General features: G+C 35.0%; 1 protein-coding gene across 1 annotated transcript in view; it reads left to right on the top strand.

The window, feature by feature from the left end:
* The window catches only part of LOC130046622 (uncharacterized), a 36,776-nt gene extending 15,626 nt beyond the window's left edge, over window positions 1-21,150 (top strand). The window contains exons 5-10 of the mRNA XM_056143750.1: window positions 1,080-1,209; window positions 4,769-4,899; window positions 5,690-5,722; window positions 6,378-6,416; window positions 7,024-7,059; window positions 18,739-21,150. Coding sequence (XP_055999725.1) covers window positions 1,080-1,209; window positions 4,769-4,899; window positions 5,690-5,722; window positions 6,378-6,416; window positions 7,024-7,058 — 368 coding nt within the window. The 3' untranslated portion in view covers window position 7,059; window positions 18,739-21,150. The remainder of the gene's footprint in view (window positions 1-1,079; window positions 1,210-4,768; window positions 4,900-5,689; window positions 5,723-6,377; window positions 6,417-7,023; window positions 7,060-18,738) is intronic.
* The last annotated feature ends 3,808 nt before the right edge of the window (window positions 21,151-24,958 follow it).

The raw sequence follows: 24,958 nt of genomic DNA, 5'->3' as shown, positions 1-24,958 counted from the left end.
TGCGTTCTCTTCGACATTCCCCAACGTTAAGAGCTCTGCTACTTCGTCCCCGCCACCCATTTTAAATGTGCATTTAGATACAAGCACTGCATTTAAGAATAATGAGAACAGAAAGCATCAGTCAGTAATGAGAGAAATCCTAAACTATATTTTGAATATTTTGAGCATAACCCAGGGCATACTGTTTCTGTATCACCGCATCATCATTATATCAGGGTGGGTGGTACTGCCATATTTGAAAAGTCTATGTTAGTCTGAAGTGGATGTATAAGCTATAATGAACCATTTAAATGTTTTAGGCTTCACATAATTTGATTACTTGTTTGCCCCACTTATTATCCCAGTGAAGTAAACTGAATACTAGAATCTTTATCTAAAAAATATATTTTTTCTATTGGTACATGATGTGATCATAGAGACTGACAAGAACATCTTATTTGAATGCAGTTAACTGAAATACCAATATATTATTTCACCATCGTTTGCAACGCGGTTTAAAAGTATGGAGTATTGGGGACCATTCAGTATACCATCCCGATTACTGATATGCTTCAAAGTATTTGAAATTAACAGTATTTGCATCGTCCTATGTGATGTATTTAGTCTATACCGATCGCAGTGGCCTATCATGGGTAGCTCACATTAGGGGTTTCGAGTTCTTAACATAAGTAGTGATTGTTTCTTCCGGGAGGTTCCGAGTTCTTAAGATAGGTAGTGGATGCTTCTTCGCCAAGTACTCGGCATCAGAAATTTTTCGGTTATGATCTTAAAACAGAGTTGCAGTGTCAGCATAGGCATGAGCACAATGAGAAACGATCACCGTAATCTGGCGATGTCTCCAAAGGAGTGACAAATTCTAAAATTAAACTTAAAACAACAAAAATATGTTATTTTATTTATTGATCTCGCAGGTTTGTTAATTATACGAGTCTTTCGCTGGTTGTGACACAGTGTACATATCAAGATGCTGTACCCTTTTACATCATTTATGTCTCACCAAACAAACGAAATCCGCTTTATGTTGCACTGCATGCTTTTTTACAATAACGTAACATGTATTGATTTCGTTTGACATGCAGATCCTGAATGCTATGATGAAGTAAGAAGATCATTAACCTCAGCGCAGCCGTCGACTACGATGGCGACAGAGACGACACTCTACCTCAATACTACATCTTACCTTAACGTCACACAGACCCCAACTACAGGGTAAAGTTTAGTTATAGGAAAGCACAAAATGTATAATAAAACATGCAGTGCAATCGGAAAAGTTTTTAACAGTAACGTGAATAGAAGATTGGAGCAAAATTTGACATCAAACAATATTATTGATAATAGTGAAATTGGATTTGATAAATCCACAGAACATCTTACCACATGTTTATTTTTAAAAAAAATATATCATTTATAGATATTGTAACACTAAAGAAGGTAGGGTTTATTTATGTTTCGTAGATATCCAAAAAGCTTTTGATGCTGTTATGCATGCCGGATTCAAGCTGAAATTGCTAGACATAGGGGTATTTTACAAAATTAATAAGAAAATGTATGAAGTCAGTAACTCTGATGTGCACTGTAAAAATCAAAGTACTAAATACAGTGATCTTTCGAGATACTTCAATCAATGTATAGATCTTATTATTCTGAATAACGAGCATGTGCTTGTTATATGCTGACGATTTTGTTATATTATTAACGTCTGTAAAAAACAAACTTCAAGAAAAACTTGACAAGCTTTAAAAATACTGCTCTGACTGATGTCTAACGGTCAATCCTTCTATGATTAAAACACGAATTGTCAACAAAGATGGAAAAATATAAAAGAATATTTTTATGCAACAACATAGCTCTTGATTCAGTTTTAAATTATCAATATCTTGCGATCGGTCGTTATTTTTCAGCATCTTGTTCTTTCACTTTAATACAATATGAATTATATAGAAAAACATTGAAAGCATAAAAAAAAATAGAGTTTATAAAACTTAATCCAGGTATAAAAACAACTGTCCATTTCTTTGATCACACAATTGTATCCATTTTGATATATACAATTGAACTTTGGAGTAATTTCAATCCACAATCCAATAAGTTTGATAAAGATGCGGTATGCCGAAAGTGCCTAACATAGGCCTAGATTTTGCAGCTCTTCACCAGGAATAGTGGTGTTTAAAGTATATATTTCTTGGGATGACAACGAGGTGGAACCTTGAATACTATTGTAATATCATAAGGTAATTTATGTGCTCTTAATGATCAACAATGTCGACAGCATAATCTGAAAACACATTTTAGACAACGCTGTAAGTCCTTGGGACTAAAAGGTTCTTGCTAATATCCGTTAAAGGCAGATGCACGGACACACTAAGAGACTAAAAACCCTTCAGAACCCCAACAAATAAACAGCAATCAAAATAGTACACACATGCATTTAGATCACATCATTTACGAGGGCTGTTCGATATGTAATGTGTATTTTACCACAGCGCGATAACGCTTTGCACTATGTCGTGAATAATGACACTCTTGCATACCTCTATTCAATACCTTTCCAACAGTAAGAACACGAGTCTTCAGCTCCACGTAGTTTTAACCTTATAGTCATTTCAATAGAGCCAGTCGTTGACCACTGTTGTAATAAATGGTTGGGAAACAAGTTGAGAATATTGAGAAAGAGCTTATATAAAATTTCGTACGAAACGCGGTCATTCAGTACAGCATATTTGTACTGGATTGGGGAAAGTTTATGGATCTGATGATGTATCTTATGAGATAGTTCTTAGGGGTGGTGAAAGAACTTTCTGATTGGCACAGAGTCCGTCAAAGATGCAGCCAAATCTGGCCAACCTGTGACTGTAACAGGCAAGGCAAATGTCTCAAAAGTCGGGAAATAACTGAAAGTGATGTCAGATACACAATTCGTGATATTGCATATCGCTATCGCGGGTGTATTTCATTTTGAAGCGTATTTTGAAAGTGCGAAAGATTTCTGCCAGATGGATATCGCATATATTGAGAGATGACCAAAAACGGGTACGAGTACAAACCTCTAAGAAATTGCGCAAATGTTTCACAAATTCAATCAAAGACAATTTGCAGACACTGTTACTGGTGACGAAACATGGGTTTACTATTTCGAACCAGTAAGAAAAATTGGAAACAAAATCTGGCTAACTAAACACGGTAGAAGGTCTGTAGTTGCAAAAAGAACCATGAGCGCAAAGAAGATTCTTTATTGAATATTCTTCTCACGTGATGGTATAGCGGTACAAATCCCGGTGCCGAAGGACAAACATGTTACAGGTCGGTATTACCGAGATGTTATACTAAAAAGGCTCAAGAAATATTTTCATAAACGACGCCCTGTGTCAGAATTTAGGCTTGTTCTTTTACTTCATGATAATGCCCCATCACATATACGAAAGGTGACGAAAACGAACAGTGATCAATCTCATAACTCCTATAAGCAATACAAAATTGATAGTTGGGCAAACACGGACCCCTGGACACACCATAAATCGGAGCAGGTGCCTAGGAAGAGTAAGCATCCGCTGTCGACCGGTCACACCTGCCTTGAGCCCTATATCCTGATCAGGTAAACGGAGTTATCCGTTACATCTGAGCTTGTGAAGCAATTTTTGAAGTCGGAGAAGGTTACTGTCTTGCCACACCCACCATACTCTCCAGATCTAGCCCCTTGCAAATTGTTCCTTTTTCCAAAATTTAAAAAGTTCCTATTTGGTCGTCGTTACAAGTCCCGACAAGCCCTTGGCTCAGCCATCAGTCAGTGCCTCAGAGGTCTACCTAAATCAGCGTACCGTGACACATTTCAGAAATGGATTCAGAGATTGAAATTATGTATTTCAAACCGCGGAGAATACTTTGAAGGGATGTAATGTTCATTTTACTATTTGAGTCGAATGCTTGTGCGATATCATGCAATACACACTACATATCGAACAACCACCGTATTTACATAACTACACAAATTATTACAATGTACATACATGATGTAATCTGCATGTCATATTCCTGAAACATTGTCTCTTTGTATCTACTGTTATCTGATTTATCTACAAATCTCTTCATTATGCATAATTTTACATGTTTTACTCTTTGTACTATGCCTCGCAGGGCCCTGGAATGTTAATAAATAATCCGTACTCATATAACAAATACTTTGATAATTAATTTACACTTATAGCAAAGTGATATTTATTCCTTTATGAGAAGAAATAACGACGATTTTATAGGATAGGACGAAGTTTGATAATAACGAAGTTATTTTACTGGTCGTGGAGGTTCGCTCAAAACGTGTTTTACTGTATTTGGAAGTCTCAAACCTTAGAGAGGGCTATTTCAAAGTGAAACCTTTGATAAGAAATAGTAGGTTTAGTAATGTTTTTCATAAATGATATATTTTTCTTAGGGAGGATTATCTCGCAGTGAAATCTGTTTTTTTGTTTTGCTATTTATAATAATTTGAAAATTAGATTTATTTATTTGAGGGGGTTATTTCATAATGAAGCCTGTCATGAAAAGGTATTGTGATATCTACATGTAAAATCATTTGAAAATTACATCGTAGAGAGGGTTGCCACAGAATGAAGCATATAAGAGGAAAATAGTGTCGATATGTTACAGTGTATATAAACGTGTTTAAAAATTGCATTTCTTTATCACACGGGAATGCCTCAGGAAAAATACAACATCTTGCTATAGGAAATATAGTGCTATTGAAAAGCAACTGAAAGTGAGAGTTTTTTCTTAGAGGTGACATTTATCCACTTGATGACGATAACAGTAAAACAACAGTAGTATATGTGGTTGTCGCAGTGCTGTTGATATTGACATGCATATGTCTAGTGACATGTTACATCTGGAGGAGGAGATATTCTAGAAGTAGGTTTCTTTATATCAATATTTAACCCATTCAGTATTAAATCTAGGTAATTTGATTGGTGTAGAAAACATGTTCACTTGAATATGTAATTAAGGAATACAAACAATATTATGGATGCAAGTGTACATTTGATGACGTTATGTCGGAAGATTACGTATTCCCATCACAATTCAATTCATTAGCTACTAAGTTAAAAAAACAATAGTAATTTGATTCATCATATGATCTGCTTTCACATATACGTACCGTTCCGCGAGGAACCATTAAAATAAACCATGTTAGTTCCGAAAATGCAGTTTAAGACAACGGATTTGAATGTAATGTGCTCATTCTTCATTTTCATAATATCTAATCTTTCTTAAATGAATTTTTAAAATTCAAATATTTGAATAAAAGCATGTATATTTTGTATTGCTAATAGACCAATCACATGTCTTATTGGATACTTTCAAAATAGGATATACCATGTCATTCCTCAGTGTATTTTTCTCTATATCAAAAGTGCACCTCAACTAGTCTTCAAATCAAATGACCACTGTTGAATTTATATTTAAATAATTAATTTTCTTTTTCTACTTGTCTCAGTAATTAAAATTATATCACAAAATATTAATAGTATATGAGCGTGTTTATAAAACTTGTGCATATAAAACCAAAAGTAAAACAAGCATGCAAGGAAGTGGTAGGTGCATTTTGTATAACTTCCATACAATATTTGTTGTATTTATACAGTGTATGTTTTATCTTCATTAAGAAAGGCTGATGTACATGTTGTGTTGTTCATTTTAGCCAAGAGATCAACAGAAGAATTGTCTTTAAAAGGTATGATCTTCTAAATAGAGTTTCTAAAATATAGAAATCACACTAGTATCATTGTATTAATGATCGTCCTCCACATGTAGAACACATTATCAGACACAACAACATATGTATGTACAATATTTGGTAAACACATACCTCAAAAGGAAGCTCCAAGAAAACAAAGCCAGCATAAAAAAATATTGTCAAGTTATGTCATCAAAAATCTTTTAATACTGCATGTTATATTTGCAGTTTAGTTTGCAATTGAAAGTTATAATTTGATACTTAAGAGTTTGTTCTGCGTATTATGAGTTTTGTTTGAATTGAGACAGGCTACTGATAAACAAGTTAAAGGAGCAGGAATTTCAACAGTCTCGTTTAAAGTCAGCATTTTGCAACTTCTATGGTCGTTATAAAGATCTAGTTTGCCAATACAACATATCATTATGTTCAATGCTGTCTTTCGATTGTTAGGCCGTTATAGGGATCACAGCAGTGTAACCGGTAAACAGGTGATGTTTACTCCTAGGCACCTGGTTCCAACTCTGGTATATCCAGGGGTCTGTGTTTACCCAACTCTCTATTTTGTATTGTATATAGAAGATACGAGATTGATCGTTGTTCGTTATCTCCAATTTTCAAGTATCAATGAAACTTTTTGTATTATTCATTTCAGCACCAAGAACATCAGAAATGGAACACCTGACCACAGAAGGTATTTCTTAATGCATATATTAACCATGATTAGATAATGCTGTGGTGAAAACTGGGAGTTCTGGAGTTTTCATGATGTTTTTTTTTTCAGTTACAAAATTGTGGCTTGGATAGATATTGTAAGGTGTTTTTATTTGTGGAGGGGGGGGGGGGGTACATAGATATTGGCCAAATGACCACAGTTCACAATTGCGGCAAACTATATGCCTTGTATAATATATCTTCAATCTTATGGTTCAATGTTATGGGAAATCCCCCATCTGTAACTTACCTTTGTGACATGTATGAACTGATATTTCCCAGTTATAAAGTTAATTCCAGGAGAAAATTTTTTAAAAAGCTATTTGTTGAATGACCTTGGTCCAGTCCGCTATCACATCGTGTGACCTGAAAGATTATAATTGATATGTTCTTTGTCTTTTGCAATAACGATAATACACAGAAAAGAGTAAAACAATTCTGAAAGTGTTATGCGGGACTCTCAATGTATATCGCACGACAATGGGTATTGCTAGTATCTTCCTACTTGACTCAGTGGCTGATTCGGGTGACCTAAACGCTGTCGGATGACTACATATGTTTATCGACATCTTTTGGCTTCGTTTTAGGAGAAGGAACACTGCAGGAAGAAAAACCTTTATAAGGTACATGTAATAACATAGGTATTTGTACATATAATATCGCATTCACTGTCATTTTATTTACCTGACCGATACTCTTTACTGGGCTTTTCTGATCACATTTTGTCCGTCGTCTGTCTATTGTCCGTAAACTGTCGTCTATTATTAGTATACGAAAAATTTTTCAACCTTTTACGTTGAACCTCTTAGCCAAATATAACCACATTTAGCATACACCATCTTTGTATAAAGAAGCTTGATGTTCTTGAAAAAAAGAACCATGTCCACTTCCAATTTAAAAGTTAAAAAAAATACCATAACTTGTATAGAAATTTCCCTATCAACTCAAGATTAGTGTTTTCCAAATCATTGTTCCTGGAACCAAAGTGGGTTCAAACGGAAATTTAGGAAATAGGAAACCATTGTAAAATCTGAATTTGCAAAAACCATATCGTGTAAATTCCAGTTTCTTCTCACCATGGCCTGCAGGGAAGGTTGGGGTCACAGTAATGATTCAAGGATTTACATATGGATATATAGGAAAGTTCTTTTAAAATATCAACACAAGCGAGATTATGATATGTCAAATTAACATGCAAGCATCCTCGTGTAGCGCAGTTTCAAGTTTCTTCACACCATGACTACATGGTCTAGATCACAAACGGGGTTTAAAGTTTTATATAGAAATATATATATAAAAGGGAAGATAGTGCAGCGATTAATTTGATAATTCTTATAAAGAATACAGCATTAAGAGTAGGGCAAACACGGACCCCTGGGCACACCGGAAGTGTGATAAGGTGCTATCAGGTGTCTACGAGGAATAAGCATTCCCTGTTGACCAGTCACACTTATATATCTCAACTGATTCGATATGCAAGAGCTTTTTCTGGGTATAGTCAGTTTTCAAATCGAGGTAAGCTACTGACAAACAAGTTGATGGTACAGGGATTTCAACAGTCTCGATTGAAGTCAGCATTTCGCAAATTCTATGGTCGTTATAACGATCTAGTTCGTCAATACAACCTCGCATTGGGTCAAATGCTGTCTGCCGTGTTTCATACCGATTGTTAAGCCGTTCTTGGCACACTGATTTTGATTGCGGATAACTCCGTTTACCTGATCAGGATATGGGTCTGACCGGTCAACAGGGGATGCTTACTCCTCCTAGGCACCTGATTCCACCTCTGGTGTGTTCAGGGGTCCGTGTTTGCCCAACTATCTATTTTGTATTGCTTGTAGGAGTTATGAGATTGATCATTGTTCGTTATCTTCGCCTTGCACCTACCGTGTAATATATAGGATATTTTCAAATCGTCTTGTTTGAAGAATATCAGGGTCATGATATGTCAAATTTTGAATATGCAAGCATCATCATATCATTTAAACTCACTTTTATTCATGTCTAAATATCATGGTTTTCTGGGAACAGGATGGAACGGTAACCTGGGGGGGGGGGGGGGGGGGGGGTTACAAAGAAGTAAATCAAAAGGTGAAGATAAAGAACAGTGATAAAGTTAATAACTCTTGTAAGGAATGCAAAATAGAGAGTTTGGTAAGAGACGGACTCCTGGATATACCAGAGGTGAGATCAGGAGTCTAGGAGGAATAAGCATCCCCTGTGGACTAGACACATTCGCCGTGATTCCTATATATCCATCATGTAAACGGAGTAATCCGTAGTCAAATTCAATGTGCCAAGAACGGCCTAATAATAGGTATGAAACACGTCAGACAGCATTGGAAGCAACGATAGGTTGTATTGGCCAACTAGATATTGCCAAATTATGACGATCATAGATTTGCGGAATGTCGACTTTAAATGAGACTGTTGAAACCCTTGTAACACCAACGATTTGAAACCAATCATACGCAGAACAAGCTCTTCCGTATCGAATAAAGTGAGAGATATAAACAATATATGCAGGTGATAATGGAATATTGCTACATAGATATAGGGATTTGAGGTTGGAGAAACATAATTTATTATGTTTGTCATAAAGTTAGGTTGTTAGTTTGCCTTTAATTATCATTTTCATTAAATATTTCAGTATTAAGTAGATGTGGACGACTTTGTGGTATCTTTTATTTCACTGGGATATATCGAATGAATATTTGAATGAAAATGATGATTGTAAATAACGGAAACGTCGTCAATGTATCTAAATGTCGAGTTGAAAGCGACAGGAAGATATTTTTCTCCTCATGTGCACACAAGCAAATATAGAAATTCAAAATATTCTGAAGAGTCAGATGTACATATATGAAGGGTATAATACATGCAATTGATATGCGAATATCTAAATGTAATGAAGACTCACATCTGTTTATGCCATGGCACCTAAAGCTAAGGTACATACCACGAAGCGTACTATTACACCACTTGAACGGAACTGTGCTAAACAATTCTTGCACGGAACGATGGGCGGTTTCCAGGTAACGTTGAACTGCCTGTATGGAACGGTTTGCACGGAACACTTCGCACAAAATGCTGACCACTTTGTGAACGGTTTGCACGACACGGTAGGCGTGGCTTGCACACTTTGTGAAGGGCTTGCACGAAACAGTAGCCATGGACTGCATGCCTCAATTTTGGTTCTTCCTGAGAGAAGTTCCAACTTTAAATAATTTCAATATAATGGTAACTTTCGTGTTATCAAAAAGGTGGAGAAAGAAATGATAATGACCCATTTTAAAATGACTGTTCATATCGGACGCGGTAAATTGCTCCTAAATAAAAGAAAAATCCAAACCATTGAATTAATCAAAACTTTAATGTTTACTTATTAGCTTAATGACTTTACGAACACGTTGGGATAAACACAATTGACTATTTTTTAAACTTCAGAAATAAAACGAAAAGATGCAAAAATTGTATCAGCATGGGATATCAATTATTCAATTTGCTAATTATTGATTTATTCAAACTGAAATTGAAATGGTCGCGTTTGTTTCAGTATTCTTGAACATTCAATCGTAGTGTCGTTCTAAAATGCATGCTGTCGTTGTGCTTCGAAAACCTTGTATGTAGAAATATGAGCAAATTGCGTTTCTTTCCATTTTAGAATAAATAATGCAATCAATATCCGTACACCCTTAATACTGCACGTCTACGGCAATCATAACTCTAAATAGTATACATGCAAGGTGAAGACAACGAACAGTGATCAATCTCATAACTCCTATAAGCAATAAAAAATAGATAGTTGGGCAAACACGGACCCCTGAACACACCAGAGGTGGGATCAGGTGCCTAGGAGGAGTAAGCATCCCCTGTTGACCGGTCACACCCACCGTGAGCTCTATATCCTGATCAGGTAAACGGAGTTATCCGCAGTCAAAATCAGTGTGCCAAGAACGGCTTAACAATAGATTTGAAACATGTAAGACAGCATTTGACCCAATGCGAGGTTGTACTGACGAAGTAGATCGTTATAACGACCATAGAATTTGCGAAATACTGACTTCAATCGAGACTGTTGAAATCATGTGACAAAACCTCGTATGTGAATGGGTACCTGTAAAATGCAAAACGTAACAAACCAAAATAAAACAAAATGAAACCCAACGAAACGAAACCTACAGAAACCAAAAAAAAAAAAAATCCCAAAAGAAATCAAATCGAAACAAAACGAAATGTTGCGAAACTGAACGAAACGAAAGAGACTACATAACTGGACGTGTTAACTAGAGTAATTAAAATGGTAATGTGGGCGAGCATCTCGGGTCCCTGTGGAAGCTGCCATATATAAATGAAATTCACCTCCCCATTAATGTTGTCTTTTGGTTTGACTGATACGATCCATCGGTTAGCATAAAGTATTGTTAAAAGAAGCTGGTGTCTGTGGAAGAGAAAGCAGGAGCATGTACAAATTATAAAAGTTCTAAACAATGGAATGAGGGGAGGCTAAGCACAAAGTAAATATTCTTGGGGGAACACTAACTGATGGGGAAGTTGCCGACCTTGGATCCACATTTGGGCAAAAATGTTTCAGTATTTTTTGCTCTAAAGACAAATGCATGTACATGTGCAGATATTGTTGGCTTTACAAGGTTGACAAACAAGTTCTAAAGAATAATTTGGCGCAAATGTTCATGAATATAAAACCTATAATGCAGTCATTTCTAGTCCTACATGTACTGCATACCGATAATAAATTGTTTTCATATACGCAGCAGGGTTAAGGCGTCCCGAGTAAAGCTAAAACAAACATCATAAAATGTACCTCGGTGCAATTTATACTATTCGACGTCACAATATAAAAGTACGTCACGACGTACAGGTCTATAGTTGTATCGCGGGGAAAATGTCATAATATTTTCTCGCTATTTAAATGCTTTTATCTAGTGTTCAAGCTGTATGTGTTTGATGACCCCCCCCCCCCCCCCCCCCATTTCTTCGCTAATATACAAGTATCATATATTTATATATAGTATGTGCACGAAAGACTGTAAAGTAATCTTTACATCAGTTTGTGACCTTGATATCACCCCCGATGTGTATAGTCATTTGGAATAAAGAAAACCAACGCATGTACATATCGACTCGTTACAGGTGAAAGATGACGATATTTTATTTCGACCTAGGCATATAAAGGTAACTAGTTGCAGATTTAGGATTTTGATACGGAAGGTATAATATTTTGCCTCGTTTAGATACGATTTGGATGTGAATGTGGAAAATGCCCAACATTTGAGTTGAGATTATGGAAATTGCTATATTTGAGAGAATATTGTACCGATCCGTATCACTCTTTAAATTTACCATATCAATGTCGACATATCAAGCCCAAGCTGCAAATGATTTGAGTACATCTTTCACCTGTAATGAGGTGATAAACAACTAAAAGTCTAGCGGATAAAAAATAGCACTACGTCACTTGTATGACGACGTGATAGGTAAGCAAAGGATTTCCCCACGTGATACGGTGTTTGTTAATGTATTGACAAACGATTTTTACAACAAATATGCGACGCTTGAAAGAATTTTACTTTTATATGAATATGCTGTTATTACTTGTTATTTTACTCGGGACAACTTAACCCCGCTGTGTATACATCTTACCGAAGTGTATTCGTATAATATGGTGCCCTACAGTATTTCCATAATTAAACGGACTTCAGCAGTTCGAGATAAAATAACAATATTTCATGCTAACCAATGAACCACTTAAAATGTATCAGTCTGGTTCTGCATTGTAAATATCAGATTCACCTATCATTCGGTCAAATGCTGTTTGACTTGTTTCATACCAATTGTTAGACCGTTCTTGGCACAATGATTTTGACTACGGATAACTCTATTTACCTGATCAAGGTAGAGGGCTCACGATATATTAGAGGTGGGATCAGGTGCCTAGGAGGAGTGATCATTCCCTGTCGACGCATCACACCCGTCATGAACTCTATATATTGATGAGGTAAACGTATTTATCCGTAGTCAAAATCAGTGTGCTAAACACAGCCAAAACATCGGCATGAAATACGTCAGACAGCGTTTAACCCAATGATGGGTTGTATCGGTAAACTAGATAGCTGTAACGACCATCGAATTTGCGAAATGCTGATCTTAAACAAGAGAGGTCAAACCTCTACAACATCAACTAGTTTGTCAGTAACCTGCCTGATTTAAAAACTGATCTAGCTTTTGTGTATCAAATTAGTTGAGATATATACACATATCTAAACCCTACATCGTGGATTATTTCATTAGTACGTCATTAGTGTTGGTGTAGTTGGGGTTAATTTAAACAAAATTTTATTTATCTAGTTTCAGTGACATAATACAAACGAACTACTTGAGTACACGATATAAGGAAATAAGCCAACAGGCTTATATAATTCCTGTTTTCTATATTTGTCTACAAGAGGTGTACTACATATCATTTATATGGTGTCTGTATGATGAAGATGTAACTTGTAAATAATATGAGTTAGGGTTGTTGGGGAAAGAGGGTTCAAATGTTCAGGAATCAAATTCTAAACGGCAATATGAGCAAATATCTAAGCGAGATCAAAGTCAATCCGAAAATTGAGGAGGGGAAGGTTTTTCATTTTCCAAAAACGTTACTTAATAATTCTAGAACGAATTCATTGACTTGTTTTGAATTGATTTTGAAATTCTATATGACGTTTAGAATATCAAAAAAACGTGTGTACCGATAAATTTATCAGAAATTGTGAGTTACATGTAAATAATCGAATGTTGGCTGTACTCATTATAAGACGTGGTGGCATAAGATGTAAACAATCATGTCAAAAACATTTATTTTTTATTATTATTAACATTTATTTTTTATTATCATTAGTTGCGTATAATAATCGGATAAGAACGTTTTTTTGTGTGTCTCTCCTGAAAGTATTGAAATATGAACTTTTGGAAGCGCAGCTAAAATGTGCAATTTTATATTCCAGTCTTCTCGAAGACATACAATAAAAATATATTCAATTTTATATATGTGTTTGAAAAATGATTCAATAATAAAAAATCAAACAAAACTAAAATATATCCTCGGGCGGGGTAGGGGTGGGGGAGGGTGCATCTAGACATCGTACAAGTCAGTCAATAAGAACCTGCCATCTTGGATAAGAAGGAATAGAAACAATCACAATTTGAATGGAATCGATTGAGAAATTAATTAAATATATGAATGAATAAATAAAACAAATAATGACTAAATACAGTAATTATTAAAATACTTTTAGTTTTTCAAATCCGACATTTCACCTAACTTTAAACTAGACTTTGATATTGAATATATGAAAATGTTAAGATTTAATCGTCATTCTATTTCTTGGTGCAATATCAGTTCAGATTGAATTATTTAGAACATATTTCTAGACAATTTTAACATATTATTGCTCTCTGGTATTGTTGTATTTTCCACAATCGTAGACCTAAAGAAAACTTTGCATATTCTACAATCGAGTTTGAGGGACAAAATTGTAAATACCTCTATTGTCATGTTTCAATTCCCCTGTCAATTTTCACATCTCCTGCAAAAAGTCAAAACTGTTGTTAATTTCAAAGACCTTTATCATAGTGGAAAAAAAAACAAATCACAGTACTTTAGAATTTGCATAAAATGTAAACGTTTTACACAGGTCGACCTTTTCCAGACAGTTCCGATAAACCATTTTGAAGGAAATATTTTTATTGAAAAATATATAATGACCAAACAAGTCTAACGAGACAAATTATTCCTATGTACACAAAAAAAACCCAACAACAAAACACATACCGAGGGGAGAACTATGTCACGCTTCTGAAAATATAATATTGCTTCAAGGGCTACGAATATATCGGATTTTGCTCTGCTTGATAGTTTTAGAATCACTGTTTTTTTTCTCTCGATTATTTGCAAATTTTCACTCTCGAAAGTCCACCTTAGTGAACTTTTAAAATATTTACTCGATTTCTCAACAACGTTCATCTGTCCCTGATCCTATACCGACCTGAATTGCACGTTTAGTACTGTCTGTAATTTCTAAGGGCCTGGGCGTGGTTTGAACGATCAATACATCTCTATGAGTGTGATTTGATTATGTACAGAGCGATTCTTGAACGAAACGGTTTGCACAGAGCGCTGAACGATTTGCACTGAACGATGAACAGTTTGCATGAAAAGATATGGAACACTTTGGAGGTGTAGTAATACGCCTCAGGGTCTATGGGATAATGAACAATAATTAGAATTTTGCATGTAAGGTGAAGATAACGAACAGTGATCAATGTCATAACTCCTATAAGCAATACAAAATAGATAGTTGGGCAAACACGGACCTCTGGACACACCAGAGGTGGGATCAGGTGCCTAGGAGGAGTAAGCATCCCCTGCATGCAAGGACACGATTTCGTCAAAAAGTGCGAAGTTGAAAAGAAGTGATCTGGAACACTTTACCATCTTCCAGGGTCACAGACAATTCCCGAAAACATTCAAGACCCGAATAAATAAGCACACTTTTCATCCTGATTTTAACCTGACCCTTCTCCGAAATGACTTTTTCCAAATCAATAACATCAAAACCTATGACTTTTCAACACTTTACACGACCATTCCTCACGATAAATGAAAGACTATACTTTTTGACATCATAGACAGTTGCTTCTTCAACAAAAATAGAAAACGGAAATATTCATATCTAGTGATCACTCATTCAAAAATTACTTTGTTAAACATTACTTTGATTCCATGCACAAAAACTCTGAAATTGAAATTTAAAAAAATGCTAGAGTTCCTCATTGACAATATCTTCGTGGTATTTGGTGATCAGGTCTTCCAACAGTCTGTTAGAATTCTCATGGGCACGGATTGTGCTCCATTGCTAGCTGACCTGTTTCTATATTCATATAAAGCAGAATATATTCAAAAACTTCTACGCGAGAAAAGAAAATCTCTTGCCGTGGCCTTCAATTCGAAATTAAGATATATCGACGCCATTTTGTCTATTAACAATAAAAACTTCCATTTATATGTCTATTTGAGCTAGAAATAAAAGACACAACAGAGTCGTCCATTTCTGTTTCATACAGTACCTGCAACGTTATTCTTGACATTCCTATCGTGTTCTATCGTGTGTGTATCCTATCGTATCGTGTGTGTATCCTATCCTATCGTGTTTTGCGTTTATCAAGTTTTCCGTTTCCTATTGTGTTTTACGTTTATCAGGTCTACCGTGTATCGTGTTTTGCGTGTATCAGGTTATCCGTTTATCGTGAAAACCGTTTATCGTGTAGCTTCGGAAACTATCGGGATCGTATATTAAATGTAATGCAGAAGCACGATGTTTTCTGTAAGCTTTATTCGTTGTGTTAAAGAAACTATTTTTAGGAATCGCGGAAAGACAGTATATTTGAAGGAGAACACAAAGTTGTCGATTTTAAGTCAGAAGAAGAGCTATTTGTCTGTTCAGAGAGGGTCAAAATTTATCACAATTTCATTTTAAGTAGTCAGGAAAGTAGGCAGTAGTTTGCCGAGCAAACCGAGGACAGTGAATCTGAAAGCTTCTTCGTCTGAAATTCATAAACATTTGCTTGTCTAGAAACAATCATTTATAATTAACACTAACAGAGAAATAGGAAGTTCCGATTTGTAAGGGAAAGTCAGTAAATTGCATTGTTAATTACATATATTTTGATAAGGGCTATTTTTCTTCCGCTTTTTTCCCCACCTGTATTCTACTTATATACTTGTGCGCGTCCTTATCTATGATTTTGTGTATCACCCGTGTTTTGACCGCAAACATTCTTAGGGACATTGTATTTCACACATTTAGAAGATTAAGTTTTAAACGGGTGCAAGGGTGTTGCATCTCCCAAAAGTCTGTTCAACTGGGCACGACTCAGCTGTCATCGTTCTTTTTTTTAATTGTACATGTACACTTGTACCATATACCAATAGTCGTACGGGTAGATACTAGAAATTTATGTCGGTTTTGATGATTATTATTATTTATTTTTTTTACATTCTAAGCACAACATTTTTAAAGTGTTTTAAAATTACGAATTTAAAAAATGCGAGGTTGGTTTATTTTTTCATATATAGTTTATTCATTTTTTTGTTATTAAGATATCAATTCAAATAAATATGTTCCAATTATGACTAACAATTATCACTCATAGTATAGACATATATTACGAATGAAGATATGGTGTAGTGCAGAGGATTTTTTAAAGCGGTCATTATGAAAGTAATTGTACTGTTTGAATGAGCAGTGAATGTGGAGCTTGATGCAAAATATACCCCCTCCTCGCGACACACATAATATAACTTGATTTTATTTCACATTCAAGATACTAGACATTAGAATAAGAGACAGTGGCGGATCCAGGAATTTAATAACGGGGGGATGGGGGTAGTAGAAGGCTGGGGTTGCCTTGAAGCTTTGCATTGATGGGGTACAGGGGGCGAAAGCCCCGGAAGCTAACGAAATTGTGCCAATAAAAGAGTGTGTTCTTCTTCATTTAGATAATGAACATATAATGTCTACATACGTATATTTTGCTCTTTTGTTTGAATTTAACCAACAGCAAAAAAAAAAAATCAAACGGGGGGAGGGGGGGGGGGCGCCCGGCGCGCCAGCGCTGCATCCGCCTTTGAGAGAGCTACTGAAGCATGATATCCCTACATTATATTAAAATTAATTGTTAATTCCCTGTATAATTGATATATTAAACATTAGGTGAGAATTTAAGTTTTAGAATCATTTGCTCAGGAAATTCATATAGATATCAAATAATGAATTAAAAAGCTGTATATAGTTTATTTTTCTGATTTTAGCTGTGATGGCGTAAAAAAATGAATAGAATTAAAAAAAAAAAACAAAAAACAGCGCGACCATGGATTAAAGAAAATATACGTTTTAGGTATACAATGAATATTCAAATTATTCAGTATCATTTTCAATATAATGTAATTATGTAGGTATCAAAATTTCGTTTTGTCTAAATTGCTTTTAAATTTACAACATTTCTATCAGGTTTTCCGTTTATCGCGAAGATCGTTTATCGTGTTTTGAGTTTATCAGGTCTGTCGTGAAGATTGTTTATCAGGTTTTGTGTTTATCAGGTTTATCGTGTATCATATCGTATTCTGTGTGTATTCTATCCTATCCTGCGTGTATCCTATCCTATCGTGCGTGTATATATCGTGTTCTATCGTTTAGCATATCAAGAATAACGTTGCGGTTACTGCACCTGGATATTTTATTGAAAGTAGACAATAATGGCCAACTGACAATTCAACTGTATGACAAACGGGATGATTTCAGCTTTTCCATCGTCAACTTCCCATATTTATATAGTAATATTCCATTATCACCTGCATATGATGCTTATATCTTTCAACATATTTGATACGCAAGAGCTTGTTCTGAGTATGGTCAGTTTTTGAATCTAGGCAAGCTATTGACAAACAGTCTCGATTGAAGTCAGCTTTTCGCAAATTCCATGGTTATTATAACGATCTAGTTCGTCAATACAACTTATCTGTGTCAAATGCTGTCTGACGTGTTTTAGACCGATTGGTAGGTCGTTCTTGGCATACTTATTTTGACTACGGATAGCTCTGTTTACCTGATCGGGATATAGGGCTCACAGTGGGTGTGACTTGTTGAGAAGGGATGCTTACTCCTCCTAGGCACCTGATCCCACCTATGGTGTGTCCAGGGGTCCGTGTTTACCCAACTATCTATTTTGTATTGCTTATAGAAGTTATGAGATTGATCATTGTTCGTTATCTTCACCTCTAATGGTTTTAATCTTTTAACATATGCTATAATGCCAACAAGTAGTCCAGCATACTCTGGGAGGAAGTTTGTTTATTTGTATTTCACCCAGTGGCAAGGCAGGCTCACATAGATATATATAGGAAAAAAATCGAAGATATTCCGAAGAACCTCATTGGAACGATCTACAAACTTCCTATTGAAATATCCTTACGAAGTGCAATATCAACCATCTACCCTACATATTTAAAGCTAATGCTATCCTTTAGTATCTATGTATGGACAAGGTGACTAATGTGAGCATTGTGATCCATGAGTATCGTGCTGGTTGACATGTGTAGAGCGTCCGTCACATTCAGCTATACCGGGACAGATTGATGTGTTCTTATGAAGTGAATATCTCTGAACTCCTTGTACCATACCATGTGTGTTTACTTTTAGTATAAAGATATACATGACAAAAGTTCTGTTTTACAGAATATGAATACATGGGAGGATAGCCTTTGAAGATAACGACTTTGTAGCCTTATGCGATGATGTTTTAAAGTAAATTGTGCTGATGTTCGATGGCAAGCAATATTTAGATTAACACTACATGGAAATGCTGGCGAATCAAGAAATTGGGATGCATACCATACATATGTGTTACATACATATTTAATCTGATTGTTATTCTTGAAAGTTTATTTTATTTTAAAATGTAATGTTTTAGTTTTGTTTTACAAATTAATTGTATTTTATTCTTATTCACATGGAGATTGTGTTCATTTGTTTTTTACATGGGAAATGTGTTCAATCTTTACATGGAGATTGTTTTCAGCTCTCTTCAAGGAAATTGTTTTCAATTATTTTGTACATGGAATTGTGTTTCATCTTTATATAGAAATTTTTTCCATGTTTTACACGCCAATCTGTGTTCCATTTTTAGTTCACCTGTCTATTGAAGTGACTACCTGTCCGTCCGTCTGATAGTCATACCATCTCTGCGTATGTCCGTCCGTAAACATTTTACACTTTCATCTTCATTTCTAAAACCACTGGGCCGACCAGTGTTATCCAAAGTCCTTGGGTTCTAAGTATGTATGTTAAGTTCAGGAACGATGTTCACAATTTGTTAAAATATGAATGGGTATTCTTTTTTTAAAACAAATCTTCTCAAGAACTACTAGACCAGAAAAGACCAAATTTACGTGAAATACACCTTAAAGAATGTAAATTCAAAATTATTCAAACGACTGTGGCGATGCGATTTAGAGGTGAATATGTAAAAAAAATCTCGTTTAAAATATTTAAAATATTCTGATGAGGAAGAACAAGTCCTTAATAAGTGGTTTTCATATACAAGCGTCCTCAGATTGTGCAGTTTCAAGTTTGTGCAAGTCATGGTGTGGTAGATTGGATGATGGCCCCAATTTGGGATCCCCGTTTTATATTAGAAAATAGCAAGGTCATGATTATTGATATCAGTAATAACAAAGCATCCTCAGCTTGTAAAAGTTCATGTTTGTTCAATTTGCGGTTCACGGAGGTTGGTTGAAGTCAGTATGGGGGATCAAAATTTTATATGTGTATCAAATGAAATGTCTTCTTATGAACAGCTAATGATGAATCATGTTGGTAGACAGGCATCCCCAGGTAGTGCAAAATCATTTTGTTTCAAAATCAGTGCTCCCAAAGTCAGGTAGAGCCACAATAGTGATTGCATTGGAAGTTTTACTAGGAATATTAGGACAAAACTTTAAAAAATATTCTGCTGAAGAATAACAGGGTCATGATTAGTAATATAAGTATGGCAGCATCATCAGGCAGTTCAGATTCAAGTTTATTCAAGTCCTGGCCGGGATAAGATGGAGCCTCAATAGGGGATCAAAGTTTTACATTTATTTTTTACAAATCTTATTCTCATGAGTAGTAGGACCATGATTAGTCGTAATTTTATGAAAGCAGGTAAATTTTGATGGTAGATATGGGTCACAATAGTTTTACATGAGAATGTATGGGGTGGGAAATTGAAAATCATGAAATTATGGATTATGGGGTTAGGCTAGACCTAACATCGGGAAGTATAGTTTAGATGATACATCAATATATGTGGATTTAAGTTGGCTTAAGTTATGTCAATGTTTGGCTTGGATGGAGTCATGCTATGGATTTACGATTTTTCGTGGGAATAGAGTGGGTAAAATATCTTTTATAAAAAAAAGCATCAGTTTTTTCAAGAACAGCAGTATCAGATTAATTGATTCAGGTGAACATTGTGACCCTAAGATCTTTTGTTAGATATGGTACTATTTTATCTTATTATTATTATCATTTTAAAATCATTTTTGAATACTTTAGCTGATCTCGATGTTCAGTCAAATTAACAGAAAATTATATAAGATTAATTAGTTGAATCTAATTGCAATCCATTTTGTAATTCGATTAAAAATGCTTTATGTCTTTGATTTATCTCAGTTTGATGAAATATCATTTCATCAGGGCATGTAACTACGAAACATCAGTTTATACATACTATTTTCAGTTTTATCATTTGAGCCGTTCCTAGCAAAAAGGGCCCTTAAGTATATCAGTTCGAAGTTATGAACTATAGATAATATCCCTCAAAATATTAGAGCAATGATGATTGTCATTTAAAATATTACAGTCAATAAAAGATGACAACCAACTCCTGATGGGTAACCATGACCTTTTTCTTTACAAGTATTCAAAAATGACTTCACATTTTTTCATTATGACGTTTTTTGAAAAATATTTTTTTTTTAAAAGATAAGGGTCCTTTTTGCTAGGAACGACTCATTTAAGAGTGTGCATTTTTTGTGATATACCTGTATTGTAATTGTAAATTCTAGCTCAAGTAAGCTTTTCTTAATAAAAGAAAAATATGGTTATCACTTGTACTTTAGTCCTCAAAAATGGAAATGGGTTAACTATATCATGAACGTTGATTTTCAACACTTATACACATGTTAATAAACAGTTCAAATCATTGCATTTTCCTACGGAATATTGGTGTGCAATTTGAAAATAGTCAAGAATGCATCAATTACGTGACAAAAAGCAGATCTGCATACGGTGGTTCAATTAGAAAATATATAGCGCATGCGTCGACTAAAATATATCAATATAGCTTGAACAGTACAATCAAAGGTGAAAATAACGAACAGTGATCGATTTCGTAACTTCTATACGGAATACAAAATAGAGATTTGGACAAACACTGACCCTGGATATACCAGAAGTGAGATTAGGTGCCTAGGAGGAGTAAGCACCCCCTCTAAATCGGTCACACCCACCGCGAGCCCTACATCTAGAACAGGTGAACAGAGTAATCCGTAGTCAAAATCAGTTTGCAAAGAACAGCCTAACAATTGGTATGAAACACGTCATTTGACCCAAAGATAGGCCACATAAATTTGGAAAATGCTGACCTTAAACGAGATTGTTGAATCCCCTGTAACATTAACTTGTTTGTCAGTGTCCTACCTCGATATGAAAATTGACCATAAGCAGAATAAGCTCTTGTCTATCAAATAAGTTGAGAGATATAAACACTATATGCAGGTGATTCTTGAATATTGCTACACAGATATGGGAAGTTGACGATGGAGAAACTGAAATTACCATGTTTGTCACAATGTTGTTTGCTTTGAATATTTATTTTCAATAAAATATATAAGTACGAAGCAGATGTTGCGGACTGTGGTGTCGTTTATTTCGAGTTCATGGTGATATATCTAATCGACATATGAATAAAAATGGGTATCGTTAATAGATAAGACGCTATCGGTAGATATAAATACCGAGTTGAAGGCCACAGCATGGTATATTTTCTTCTAATATAGAAATTTTTGAATACACTCTGCTTCATAAGAATATAAAAACAGGTCAGCTAATAAAGAAACACCATTTGTTCCTACGGTTATTCCAACATACTGTTAAAAGACCTGATCGCCAAAGACTACGAAGATATTGTCAATGATGAACTCCAGCATTTTTAAAATTTCAACCTCAGAGTACGTGTACATGGAATCAGGGTGGTGTTACCGTGTTAAACATAATAATGTTTTAGATGACTGATAACTGGATACGGATATTTCCTTCTTCGATTTTTTGTTGAGGTAGCAACCGTTTATAACGTCAGAAAGTTCAGTCTTTAGTTTATCATGATGAATGGTCGTTTAAACTGTTGAAAAGTGATACGTTTTGATGTTGTTGATTTGCAAAAAGGTTTTGCGATTTAAAATTTACTAAAAGTTCTTGGGGAATTTCGTTAGAATCCACTTTTGATTTATACCACTGCTGGCATATGTTGTGACGCAGTACGTTTACAGTTTCCCCTTCACGTCTGTTAATAACTTCGTGATGAGCAAAAATAGGGGCTTGGTAGAAGATTTAATCGACCCAACAATGTATCTTTCATTGTAAGGGTTTTTGTGAAGTTTGGGAATTCAGTATAAGTATGGTAATTCATATTCGTTGACTGGGCTATTAAATGTGTCTAACACTGAAGCATGGTGTTAAAAAATTTCGTCTTTTAAAAGGGCTGTTGGAACCAAAACATATCCATCATTTAACCTATACAATGCTTTGATCGCTTCTGGTTAACTAAGAAGGATATATGGTACGTACTTTTGTTTTGATTTGTCCAATACTGGATTTTGATATTTCTCTTATGCTTTTAATCCACTCTGTCAAGGTATCAAGTTCTTCATTTTAATATTTAGCACATCGTCTGGCATAATCGTCAACAGAAGTCAGAATTTGCTCAGCGCCCGTGTTTACCTTAGGTTAAAGCAAAACCTGGTTTAAAATTTCTACTTTATTTGTATTCAGTTTCAACTCAATAAATTTCAATACTTTATTTCAGTGTGACTTTGTCTTATCCATGTACGAGTGTTCAGTATTAGTTTTCAGTAGACTTATTGTATTTGGTCAACGTATTGTTCAATCTCCTTTGTTATGGTTGCTTTTCATAAAAAGGTGAAAACTGAACAATCTCAAGAAAAGGTGAATATAACGAGCAGCAATCAATCTCATAGCTCCTTTAGGGAATACAAAATAGAGAGTTGTGGAAACACGGTCCCCTGGATATATCAGAGGTGGAATAAGATATCATAAATCCCGTAAAGAGTACAAAGTTGAGAGTAGATCAAATCCAAACTCCTTCATCTTAAAGGGTTACAGAATGTCTTGGAAATTTGTTAAGAGATATACGTTTGCTGTACCACCATACAGACTCGAATCAATTCGTAAAGAGTAATGTTTAATTAAGCACCCGTTGTCCGTATAACTATTCGGCGTTAAGTAGATCTGTATAGATCCTGGATTAAGTTTTAATGGATATTACCTTTTGAGTTTCAGACGGCTGCCTAGAGGTAGGTTGTACAATGGTTTCGAACTATGGACGTTTTTATCTAGGTTTTACTGGTTGCAATGACCTATCTTAATTCTTGATCTCGCGGTGCAAAGTCAAATATAAGACGTTTAAAGACTGTTTCTTCTGAAAGTTCTCCGCATTAAAAGAATCACGTAGTTTGCTATACCCTTAAAAATGGAGGTCCCTCATCGTGGTACGTTGACACTGTAAAGAACCCTCACTGTATACGGCCGGATGCGGCATGCGTACGTCAACATTTTTGGCACTTCAACTAAAGCCAATAAAGTCTTTACATGGTTGAAAAATGACCGAACATGACCTAAAATGGTTGAGATATTTTCTTTTTCTCCTGCATCTATTCACATTTCCTTGAACGAAAATATACTCATTTAACATTTGTAATAAAGGGCCACAGGTGAGTATCAATAATATCAATTTATGTTCCTATCATCAAGAAAAAATGTGTCAATTTTACATGGAGCGTCATTTTCGTTCTTCCGATCATTCACAACCTTAAATTTATACGTAAAATTAACCCTTTTTCTCAATAGTTTTCTTTTCTTCCTGCTTCTGTGCATATTTTACATGCTTTGTATTATTCCGATACCATTTTATCCCCTTGGTAGTTTTTAGCAAGTGCAGAGACTTGTATATGCAAGGTGAAGATAACGAACAGTGATTAATCTCATAACTCCTACAAGCAATACAAAATAGATACTTTGGCAGACATCTTTGCCTTCGGTAGTTTTTTTTTTTTTTTGTATATAGGAATAATTAGCTTTCCTCGTTACATTTGTATGATCAGGTTTCTCTTTTTAAATAAAACAGTATTTTCATCAAAATTTTTAAATGGAACTGTCAGCATAATACAAAATTTCATATTCTACGCAAATGCCAAGGTGCTTTTTTTAACACAATAGAGGTCAGCTAATCGGGTATTTGAAATTAACATTCGTAAAGAAGGTGTGAAAATCGGCGGGGGCAATTCATATATGACAACAGAGGTGTTTTTGTCATTTGTCTCTCAAAAATGAATGCAGGTTTCTATAGGTTCAAAATTGAGGCAAATGCAACAATCTAATTAAAATTCGATGTTAAATCCACTTGCGTATCTATTGATCATTACTGTATTGAGTTATTATTTGTTTTATCTACTCATTTATATGTTTGATTTATTTCTAAATCCATTTCAATCAGATTTTGATTATGTTTTTTTTTTTTTGTTGTATGTTTCTTCTTATCCAAGGTGACATGTTCTTATCGACTGGTTAATACGATGTATAGATGCAACAACACCTCCCCCCCCCCCCCCCCCAT

Source organism: Ostrea edulis, chromosome 7 (assembly GCF_947568905.1).
Source record: "Ostrea edulis chromosome 7, xbOstEdul1.1, whole genome shotgun sequence".
Lineage (NCBI taxonomy): Eukaryota > Metazoa > Mollusca > Bivalvia > Ostreida > Ostreidae > Ostrea > Ostrea edulis.
The sequence above is the reverse complement of the archived record's forward strand: the minus strand, read 5'-3'. Positions and strand labels throughout refer to the sequence as shown.